This window comes from Pavona decussata, unplaced genomic scaffold (genome assembly GCF_977016875.1).
Source record: "Pavona decussata unplaced genomic scaffold, jaPavDecu1.1 SCAFFOLD_102, whole genome shotgun sequence".
In the NCBI taxonomy this organism is placed as follows: domain Eukaryota; kingdom Metazoa; phylum Cnidaria; class Anthozoa; order Scleractinia; family Agariciidae; genus Pavona; species Pavona decussata.
The window spans coordinates 8,670,001-8,681,667 of NW_028145517.1; the positions used below are offsets into that span (position 1 = coordinate 8,670,001).

The following is an 11,667-nucleotide window of genomic DNA, read 5'->3' on the forward strand; positions in this document are numbered from 1 at the left end:
TGAGGGGCGAAAACTGACAACGAAAATAACACCTTGGGAAAATTAAAGGCAGAGCTTACTTTTAAACACCTGCGTACTGAATTAGCTTCATCTAAATGACGTATTTCCAACTGTTTTCAAAAAAAGTAGCTTGTTCTCAAGCAAAACAAGAAAGCATAGTAATAAATAGTGCTTTCAACGAAAACATTGAATCGACTGATAAGCTAAAAAGGCGGTATATTTTCCGGCGACATCTTTTGAGCACAATTACTGTTTGGTCGCCTGCAAGTCTATAAACACATCGCAGCTGTATAGGTGCATACATTGATGGTTCAAAACAGCGATAATTCCATTTATAGATATCGTATGTTATTATAATCAGCCGGACGTAACAAAGATTAAGAGGCTTGTGTTGGTGGAAAACTGCACGGAAACCTACAATGGCAATTAAACTGAAATTACGTTTTGTGTCAAAAAGAAAGCTGCTATTTAACCTACCCTTTAAGCTCCAACGGTGATCAGCACTTGATTTCTCAGTTCCTTACGATACAGTCAGTAGATGGCCAAACATACAGGTCACTAGAAAAAAAGAAATGATCGCCAAAGATAAATTTCTTGATGAATAAATACTGAAGAATAGTGTGGAGAATATGCATGTTGATACAATGGTCAAGGTATTAACAATATCTTTAGTCATGCTCCTTTTTCCAAATCTTTTTTCTTTTTAGTGAAGATACCGTTAGTATTGTAAATGGTGCATTTGTTAGTATCGTAGTATAGTAAGCATATATTGTAAGTACAGTCAGTACTGTACATAATCGCAATTAGTGTTAGTAGTGTTTAGTATTGTATTATTAGTGTTGCGTAAAGCTAATAAAAAAAATATTTTGTGTTATTCTGTTGTTCTACAGCCGACTGGCTGGAATCATACGAGATTGGATACGTTAATTCAACGTAGATTAAATGAGACTGCTAAAATTGAAACTGACATGAAATTTATAAAAGCACCTATCTTCTATTGCACAAGTATCCAACACTTTCTAATTTAATCTTATTTCGTAAGTGAATCCTCTGCTCTGGCTCTGACCAACTAATCACAGGTTGATTACTGAATTTCCTGAATTTCTTTTCCAGGATGGCCTTACAAAGTTTAAAAGACGTCAGGTTCACGTATGGATTCCTTTTCTTGGAAACAGTAGTGATGTTCTTGGCTTGCCAGCAATCAGCAGGTAAGGAACTCATCTGAAAGCATGTACTGATTGATATACAGCCTATCAGTTTACTGTGGTGTGCAGGTAAGGAACTCATCTGAAAGCCTGTACTGATTGATATACAGCCTATCAGTTTACTGTGGTGTGCAGGTAAGGAACTCATCTGAAAGCATGTACTGATTGATATACAGCCTATCAGTTTAATGTGGTGTGCAGGTAAGGAACTCATCTGAAAGCATGTACTGATTGATATACAGCCTATTTTACTGTGGTGTGCATGACTTGCAATGGTCTTTCCATGATCAGGCACTGAGTGTCAAGGATGTTCACTTGTCACGAGTAAATTGACTCTGTGAATTCATCTTCAAGCTGAGTTCACAGAGTCTATACTCACTTGCAGAACTATTGTTAAAATTCATGAAACTCTTAGTGCTTTTTGCAGCCTCCAATTTTTTAAACATAACTCGCCAGCTATAATTCGCTTGCCATTACTCTATTGCAAGGTTAAGCGCCAACATTTTGTTAGTCCCAAGCAGTTTGCTGGTTCTCATTCACAAACCTGGGCAGTTAGAAAGTAAGGGACACAGTTTTTGGTATATAAAAACAACAACAACGCAACGGCAGGGAACAAGTCTCCGAACACTGTAGCTCCACCTATTGCTGAAGAATAATCCCCATAATATACTTACCTTTCCTTTTGCTTGTTTTGTATGATCAGCGGAAAGAAACTTTAGCTACAATGCCCATCAGAGGCTGTTGAAGCATTTATTCGCCGGATACGACAGAGACGGGCATCCGGGTGGAGGAATTAGCGTGAAGGTCTGGGTAGGAGCCAAGGTTGTCCGCATTGTTAACATTGTAAGTTGAACCTGAAATGAACAAACTAGTGAGTGACTGAGTGCATGACTGAGTGCGTGACTGAGTGCGTGACTGAGTGCGTGACTGAGTGCGTGACTGAGTGAGTGACTGAGTGCGTGAGCGTGGGAATGAAGAAATTTAGTTAATCAGTGAAAGAAAGAATGACCTCATTCATTACAAGAACGGCATGGAAATCTGAGAATGAATGAATGATTGAATAAATGAAAAAAAAATATAGGGTGCATGCTAAACCAAAAAAATGCATCTTAACTCTTATGAAACAAGACGATGGAGTGAACGCCAGTAAATGAATGAATGAATGAATGAATGAATGAATGAATGAATGAATGAATGAATGAATGAATGAATGAATGAATGAATGAATGAATGAATGAATGAATGAATGAATGAATGAATGATTGATTGGATGGATGGATGGATGGATGGATGGATGGATGGATGGATGGATGGATGGATGAATAAATGATTAAATATTTTTACCCATGATTTATTTTTTTATCTTGTAGAACGAAAAGAACAATGCACTGCAGTCTCAGTGGTGGATGACACAGGTTAGGCAAGCATGCGCAGTACGCTAATTTACATTGATAATTTTCCTACGAGAAGGGTAACGTTCTCTACAAAGGTCCGTGTTATAAAATACACTTTTGCTTTTTGCAAGAGTGAGTTGTTGTCATATTTGATGTCTCTGGTATCTTATGACATAAACAGCTGTAAATTGCCTTCAGTTGGCAGACTACTTACAGACTGCCAGCTTAATTATATTTCCATGCCCTTTCTATTTAACTGGTTGAACCGAAATGGAAACCTGCGACTATTTCAGTTTGCCATTCAGCAGGAACTAATAGGTGATACCGTTCGTTCTGAGGAATTCTCGTACCGGTGTGTAAAAGCAGTACAGAATTTTCAAATCGTGATGGAATAGAAGTCGTACCACTAAATCCTCCTCTGATTTCTTACTTTTTAATACTCTGCGTCTTAACTCAAGACAAAAGCGCAGGAATATCGATCCATGGTAGTCCGCTATGTTACATCAGCAACGCTTATTTTACTGTGCACACAATTAAAGGGAAAGTCCACTTTTAAGACGTAACAAAATGACATTAAATTGTTAGAAAAAGTGCCTTAATTTAAGTTTAGTTTAAAAAGTGAAGATGGCATTTTAGTGTTCTGATAATTTTGGATCCCATGACGTCATACGGTTGCCCAAGGAAGCAGAGGTTCTCGAGTTTCGTGTAGAACAATTGACAACAGCGCAACCGCATGACGTCATAAATCCATAATGGCGGCGTGCGGAGAATATAAACGTGAAAATGGGCTATAATCATCTCTACTTTTTCGAACACTAAAATGCTATCTCCACTTTTTAAAGGCCGAGTTTCACGGTCAAGCGCATGCGCGAGCAGACCGGCTCAAAAATAAATTGTACGGGTCGACACTAAATTCGATGCGAGCTTGTGGTGGAACAATCTGGTGAAATCGCGCCCGAATTTGGATCATCCGCTCTTCGTTCTTCACTTTTTATAATCTTTGTTTCCTGTTGTAAATATAAGTTCGATTTTTGTAAGGTTAAAAGTGTTTTAGCATCCGAAAACGACATGTTTGTCGATGGATCGGCAAGGAGACGTCGCGGCCGACCGGCGACGGGACGTTCTGTGGACTCTCTGGAAGCACAGAAGTTAAAGCGGACAGAGTGGAGTGGATGTAGAAATCCTGTGTGGTTTAGATACGTCCACCAAATGTGGAAAATTGGTAAAGAGATAAGTCTGTTTAAAATAGACAACGATTTCGCGGCACATCTGCTTTCGCTGGAAATGGCAAAGGTCACCAACTGGCTTTGGATGAACTCGCGAGAATTTTCTAGATTTCAACCGTATTGTTTGTTCATAGGGAAGTCAACTGTCAAAAACGGAGAATTTGACGGACAAACAGCATCAAAGATCAGTGTTTTGCTTTGGATGGAAAAAAATTGTACAACACTGAGACGCGAAGCGAATAAATATGAAAATGTGCGAGTTAGTTGTAGTCGTCTATTAGCGGGCTCGAATAGCGCGCAGTAGAAAAAAAAATCCTAAAGATTTGCGGCAAACTACAAAATCTATTGTAAGGTATTCATTTATCTATAAAATTATGGTCATTGCGAATGGCAAACGCAGTTTTGATTTGCCACCATGGCAGAGTTTTCTCAAATGCATTCCAGCATCTCCGAAGGACGCTCAGTACTAGTGTTGTTGTTACTAAACGGTCGCATCGCTTCTCGAAGCTTGCGGATTTCTCGTTCTTCGCCTTCTCGCTGGTGTAATAAAATCAGGCTATCGAGCGTACACACTATAGTAAGTTTATCACTGAATGCTGATGAAATACTGGATTTAAGTACGGAAGTTTGAGGGAGCTTCTCGGCTTTTCGAACCGCGCGTAATAAAAAAAAGTCGATGCCGCGAGATATCGACATTGTACTAAAATAAAACCGTATACGTTCGCAAAAGGTCTGGCATTTCTTGAAAGTCATGGGACATTCACAAAGCGGCCCTGCAAAAATCCCCATGTGTTTTACATGGACAGCCTTTTTGTTTCTTTCTGAAACGTGACTAAAACACTGGCCGGTCATGTCAGTTTTATTTTTATACCAGCAATTTGTAAGACTTGCCCGCCGTATCCCGCCGGTGTTGTGTACTCGCTTCTAATTGGTCCAAAAACAATTGGCTTGACAGCGCTAACGTTATCGCTCGCACATGCGCCGAACCGTGAAACTCTCCCTTTAAACTAAGTTTTGAAATTAAGACATTGTTTCCAACAATTTAACATGAATTTGCTGTACGAGTTGAGGCTCCATATAAGTAAGAAAAGCAAGAGGACTCTTTGGTTCTGTTTAGGACTGGAACAATCCAGATCTGACTTGGAACCCAAACGACTTTGATGGATTAAAAACTGTTTACGTAGAACCGACGAAAGTCTGGGTCCCGGATGTATTGCTGTACAACAAGTAAGTACAGAATTAAAGCAATTTTATCATTTGACTCTTCTTTACTCATACGCAAAGTAAGCTGTGAAACTTCGCGAAGGAACTGCTTTAGCTGTTAACAAATATATTAGGTAAGGGTCTGACCCTTTAGTAAAGATAGTCCCTTGCGGCGGCACTGAACAAACCCGACATACGCGTGAAAATGATTTATGAACGACAGGGGAGGAAAGATATGGATTAAAAAATACGCACTGAGCTTTGAGAGCGGATGATCTCTCGCTAAATAAATTCAAAATGTGAAGTTTCCAAGTTCGGATTTTTTCCTTCAAAGTTCTTTTTTTATTTAACTAAAACATGTTTTAAAAAATCATGGAACTTCCTACAGAAATGGATTCCTACCTACACGTTTATTGAGCTTGGTATTATAGAGCTCTTGTTCCAAAAACTGAGGGTAAGTTCATTTATTACAATGATCCTTCCACATTTAACTGAAGGTTTAGTCTAGCATCCTGTCACCAATGTTAATTCGGATAAAACCGTAAAGAGTCAGTATTGAAATGAAAGCTACTGAGCAGTACTTTCTTGTGATACTCTTTATACATGCTACACAAGGTGGCTCTAACTTTTGAGTCTGTAGATGAAATTCTGAAGTGTAAACATTCAAATGAAAATTGTTGAGCAGTATTCTCCTGTGGTGCTATTTATTATGTTATACAAGGCGGTTCTATCTTTTTTTAGTCCGTGGATTATATAATAATAAATTGTAGTATCCTTTACAGCGCTGATAAAGACATGGATACCGCCGGGGCGCTAGAGAAATACAAAACCAAGATTTCTCTCTCGTATGATGGCAATAACTCTTGGATGGCACCCGCAATGTTCCAAAGCATCTGTAAAATAGACATAAAGTATTTCCCTTTTGACGAGCAAAAATGCCACATGAAATTCGCTTCTTGGGCATATGACGTGTCAAAGCTGGACGTTTATGAACATGAGAAAGAGTCTGGTTTAGTGAAAGGAATTTACCAGCCGTCCCATGAGTGGGATCTTAAGAGTGTTGATGTGGTGAGGAATGAGGTATGTTATGTAGCTACAAATATGAATTCTCCTTACTGATTCAATGTAGTTATTCCACTGCTTTAGTGAGAATTTGATGCTATATACCGTACATCCAGTTTCAGTTGGAGTTAACTTCGATCAAGAGGCCGTTTGCACGATTTCGTCATTGTACTAAAATTTCGTTTTTCCTTTCCTGTTTTGTCATCCCAGTGTGGAGTAGCCAATATCAGGTTTAATTTGCACCAGAAACCCAAAACCAAAAGCAAAGAATTCTGGTAGTTGTAGTAAAATGACCCCATCTTGAAAATGGCCGATTGTTGATATGTTAGCCCGGGTGAATTTTAGGTCACTTCCGAGTCCTGTGAACATCATTATGAAAGCGAGGCTGAGTGAAAAGCTTTTCCTATGAAAAGTAGTTTTGTTTGCATGTGAATGAAAACTAATTTTCATAATAAAAACTTTGCACTTAGCCTCGCTTTTACAATGAGGTTCACAGCAACTTGGGAATGGCCAATTGAATTGAATCTACAATCTAGGCCTCGCTGGGACCAATCTAGACATGTTTTCACTTGTCCCCTTCCTCCCCCTTACAATGCCAATGAGCAAAGAAAAGTCAAAGCGTGTCAGTAATATTTACAAGTGTCAATGCCCGACATATTGAAAAGGTACAGGGGGATTACGTTAATGGGCGATTCACAGCAAAGATGTTGATGCTCTTGAGGTAGAGAAAAATAAGGGGAAATTTCAAAAGAAGGAACCAATGCAAGTTTCCCTTACAAAACTGGCCAGCAATGCAGGAAACTACAATAAGACGATATATGAGTTGCTTGCTCAAGTTTGTTTCAAAGGCAAAGGGATTGTCGCGGCTGAGTCGGCCAAAAGCATCGGTGTTTGGTTTGGTAACACCCTTTCAAGAACAAGCAAATGAACTCACTTTGCATATCAGCTTTTTACCATCTGCGAAATCTAGATACCATCAGAAGGTTCCTATCTCACAACCACCGCGAAATTCTTATACATGCCTTTGTAACTTCTCGAATCTCTTCTATCCGGCCTACCACAGCATTTGCTGCAAAAGCTCCAACACGTACAAAACGACGCGGCCCGTCTTCTGACGTACACTAAGAAGCACAATCAAATCTCCGCGATATTGAAAGAACTACATTGGCTGCCAGTTACATTTAAAATAGAGTTTAAAATTTTGATTTTGACTTTCAAAGCGTACCACGAGGTTGAAGCTAAATACTTAACTGACTCTTTAATTAAATATACACCCAGCAAAAGCCTTCGCTCCACCAATAAAGAATTTTTAGTGGTCCCCGAGTACAAACTTGAAACCTATGGAAAGCGCGCTTTTCAGTCATTGCACCCACACTTTGGAATAATCTGACGGTTGATATAAGAACTACAGCTTGCTTAAGTTCTTTTAAAACCAGAGTGAGGATCTTTTTATTTAGTCGTTGCTTTTAAATGTTTCTTTCTTTGCATATGTTCTTATATTAGTGAGTATTATACTATCTTAGTGGTTTTGTTAAGCGCTTTTGGTTAACTAGTAGAAATAGCGCTATAGAAACAAAGATGATGATGATGATGATGATTACTATTATTATTATTATTATTATTATTATTATTATTATTATTATTATTATTATTATTATTATCATTAATGTTTATAGAGTATAAGAACGGTCCATTTCAGTTGGGCCAGGGATAATCCGTAGTTATCACTTCATTTTTAGGTCAGGTACAGCTGCTGTCCCCATCCTTACTCAGAAGTACTGGTGACGCTAAACCTGGAGCGTCACTCAAGATATTACGTCATTAATCTGGTGTTCCCATGCGCGCTGATAGCCTGTATGGTGTTCTTTACCTTTGTGTTGCCGCCTGAGTGTGGCGAGCGGGTGTCGCTGTGCATCACCATCCTTATGGCGATGACAATCTTCCAGGAGCTTACATCAAGCAAACTGCCGCCGAGCTCTGACAGCTTCTTCCTGATTGGTGAGTATTATGTGAAGTGTACCCCTCGTTTCCCAGAAGACTTCTTTCCTATTAAAACGTGACGTAAACATGATGTAATGAGAGGAGGCCAAAAAGAAAATCAATTATGCTCGTCAGGAGTTCATTACCCGGAGCGTACAACTGTTATATATTCGTGTCACAGCGTTTTCTCCGACGTATTTATTTTTAGATTGAAGTCCCCACCAATCTAATCTACTACGGGAGCCTTTCAAACCAGTCTGAAGCTTTAAATTTTCGTTGGAAATACCCGTATTCCCATGCACATATAAAAATAGACCGATCTGTGAAAACGCCGTAGCAAAGGCCTAGTATGGCAGTTGTACGCTCCAAGTAATGGGCTCTTGTGCTCGTGGATAATGACATTGGGGTACCAAGAAAAGAAGTGGCGGTGGTAGTGATATTTATGATGACTCATCATCATCATCATCATCATCAACGCTTTGTAAGTTTATATAGGACGCCTGTAACATGGCTTTCGGATCATACAGGTAACGGGCGTCCAACGGCTATGCCATGTTGTTGAGGCCCTATAAGGCCGAAATAGCGGCCCATGGCTACTACTATCCGGGTGATATGGCTGTGCGCATGCGTGAGGTACTGGCCATACCACAGAGCTGTGTAGTGCGACCATTGCAGTATAAATAGTTTATTTTGTGTAAAGTATTTAAGTATTTTCAAAGATGCCAAATGATGATGAAGCATAACCTTGCTACTCCATGAAGGTCGTTTTAAAATAACAATTAAATCGAGGAATGTTTGCTGTGTGTCTTTTAATTGTTCACCATAGCTTTACCTTTGTACTAATGCTTTTTACTGAATTCACTATCATTTCAGGGACATACTATACTGTCGCAATCTTTGAAATTGGTTTGGCAATTGCAGCAACTTGTGTTGTCCTGAACTTTTACTACAGCAAAACAAAAATGCCAGGTTGGGTAAAAACCTTCCTACTAGAGAAGCTGGCGCCTGTTTTCAAAGTAAAGATCAAAGCGAGACGATTTTCCACTAAAGAGAGCCAGCGGTCCATAGACGCCACGCATGCGCAAGACGTTGTTCACAACCCAGCTTTTGATACCTTTAACCTTTCGGATGGAGGACTGAATTGGGTGGGGATCACAGACGTTTTTGAACAAAATCAGAACGTGGCGATTACGTCTGTCAGCATGAGAAAAGATAGTCTCAGCTATAGCGCCGAAGAAGAGGAACAAACTAACAACTCTGTTTCAAATTTAAATGGCGTTTCGCTAAGAAGAAATCCATCCAAGCGGGGCGAGAAGACTTTAAATAAGGAAACAGCGAGAAAGTCTGAGACTAAAGAGCCGACTTGGCAACAGATGATTGAGTGGCAGGATGAGTGGCGAGCCGCTTCACAGGTCTTGGACAGGATCATCATTATTTTTTCCATTTTAATTGGATGTGTTTCCGCAGCGGTTATATTTTTACAAGCACCAAGAGTGAGACGAATGTTTCAAATTTCATAGCTATGTAGTGGCGTCTATCCATCTGCTCATTCTCAGTCAGGCTCTACGGTGGGACGGCCAGGCTCGCCATCTTCCATGCAAGCCGCGAGTTCATTTGTGCACTGCACACGGCCCGTGTCTCTATTTAGAACATCAATGAATGTAGAGGGGGATCGGCCGCGACCTTTCTATCCATGTACTGTGGTAATGTTGGTCCCGAGGAACCAGCTGGCAGGCTGGGCGTTCATGATGTCGGAGGCAATGACAAGCGAGCCCAGCCTTATATCCTATGCAGCAAACGCATAAAGCCTTCACAAAATTCAAAATGCTACAGCATAGGCGCAATCCTCGTATACTAACATATTCTTTACTAATCTCGTACGCAGATCTCCCACGGTCACTTTTCGCCACAAAATCGAGTGTGATCTGAGCACGAGATTAAATCTGTAAAACATTATATTGTTGTAAAAAGTCGTTAATGTAGTACAGTTCCTCAATTTATAGCACCTTGGAACACAAGCGCCATTGTATTCATTCATATTCTAAATAGCGCAAGAAAACAAGGGGCATGACTTGGAAATGATGCAGTGCGCACCGCACTCGCCCCAGGAACTTAACGTTCATATGAGGTGTGGAGACGAGGCAGATATCGGCTTGCTTTGGTTGATGGATTACCAAGTATTTTGATCATTTAAACGTTATAAGAAAAAACTGCTCTGCTGTTTAGGCTCCCAAGTAAAATTATTTTATCCAGTTTGTTATTCAAGAATATAGTTACACTGCCGGTTATATAGGCATTAAGCCTTTTTGAAATAACAATTTAATGAATTGAAAAAATGCTTAATAGTTTCCTTTCTGTTCGAAAAAAAAATTAATAAAAAAAAACACCAGAAATAATGTGGCGGTGAAGGATACTTTTCAGCTCGTAGGATTAAAAGCTCTCAAATTAGTGTGTGAACAGACCATTTTACGGTTGTGTGCTTAGTGAGCTAGCCTTTAATTGGAAGTGACACTAGGGGTGACTGTTTTGATACAAACCTCACTGTTTTTCGTACGTAAATCAAACTTTGTTAGCACAGTGAGAGTACAGTGAGGTTTGTATCACAACAAAGTCACCCCCAGCTTCGCTTCCAATCAAGGGCCGGTCACTAAGTACACAACTGTAAAATGGGCTGTCAATCGTTTGCACATCAAGGTCTTGGCAACCTCGTAACCAGTAGTGTACTCTGGTAACGGGGTTGTGGTCTTTTTTGAAAACTTCTTGCAACCAGAAATAACGATACAAAACGGGTGTCAATTGAATTTGATTTCTGCTAGTTATAACCCGGTTCTTTGATCAGATCAGAGACATAGATTTATAAATATACTGGCGCTATTTTAATCTTTTGGCTCAATTTTACAGAGGAGAATGATTTTTAACAATGCAAGCCCGTATCCAAGGCAATATGCCTTCCGAGGCAGTAAGGGGAAAAAAAGGCAGAAAATTTTAATAGTGTAGATACTAGTATGTGCTCCCAAAAATTACATTACGACTGAATATTATACTATTTCGTAGTTAAGAACCGTGACAATAATGAGCTGGAACTTGAAAAAACTAGAAACGCAATTTAATTGTTCGTCGTATACTGCACGTTGATCGAGTACACATCAAAGCCTCATCAATCAAATGGGTGCCTTGAAATCTCTTCCACTCCATCAAACAACCACCATTGGTGGCAATGACGTTAATCTTTATGTGTTTTAAATCCATCGAATATGGAAGTCTTTCGGTCCGAAAAACGCATCATTTACGAAGTTTGTCTATAAAACTATTATAACAGTGGACGGCTGGTCTACATTTATTTACAAACGAAACATTTAAAATATTTTTTCGAATTCAGAATTAAGAAAGCTATTGCTTACTCAAATAATTGAAGAACTTCAATCCGGCCGTTCAATTTTATCTAAAACCCAAAACACTTAATCTATCTCCGACAAAAAAAATTCGTAATTATAAAGTGGCTCGTTACAAAAGCTCGAGACAAGAGGTTTGCATTAATGAATGCAAATTGCGTCTATTATAAATTTGCATTTGAATGCCTTAATTCAATTTACAAGA

At 39.4% G+C, this 11,667-nt stretch overlaps 1 protein-coding gene and 1 long non-coding RNA gene across 5 annotated transcripts in view; one reads left to right on the forward strand and one right to left on the reverse strand.

The window, feature by feature from the left end:
* The window catches only part of LOC146472116 (neuronal acetylcholine receptor subunit alpha-3-like), an 18,814-nt gene extending 8,260 nt beyond the window's left edge, over positions 1 to 10,554 (forward strand). For 3 of the 4 annotated variants that reach the window (XM_085120702.1, XM_085120704.1, XM_085120705.1), the window contains 7 exons: positions 1,114 to 1,208; positions 1,909 to 2,048; positions 2,576 to 2,620; positions 4,943 to 5,052; positions 5,799 to 6,108; positions 7,830 to 8,088; positions 8,944 to 10,554. In XM_085120702.1, the coding sequence (XP_084976828.1) occupies positions 1,115 to 1,208; positions 1,909 to 2,048; positions 2,576 to 2,620; positions 4,943 to 5,052; positions 5,799 to 6,108; positions 7,830 to 8,088; positions 8,944 to 9,590 (1,605 nt within the window). In that variant the 5' untranslated portion in view covers position 1,114 and the 3' untranslated portion in view covers positions 9,591 to 10,554. The remainder of the gene's footprint in view (positions 1 to 1,113; positions 1,209 to 1,908; positions 2,049 to 2,575; positions 2,621 to 4,942; positions 5,053 to 5,798; positions 6,109 to 7,829; positions 8,089 to 8,943) is intronic. The other variant, XM_085120706.1, reaches the window with a different exon arrangement.
* Positions 1 to 11,667, reverse strand: part of LOC146472113 (uncharacterized) — an 80,889-nt gene that overhangs the window by 50,532 nt on the left and 18,690 nt on the right. Inside the window, exons 2-4 of the long non-coding RNA XR_014866777.1 lie at positions 7,961 to 8,136; positions 1,880 to 2,059; positions 478 to 558 (exon numbers count right to left, since the gene is read on the reverse strand). This is a non-coding gene — a long non-coding RNA (uncharacterized LOC146472113). The remainder of the gene's footprint in view (positions 1 to 477; positions 559 to 1,879; positions 2,060 to 7,960; positions 8,137 to 11,667) is intronic.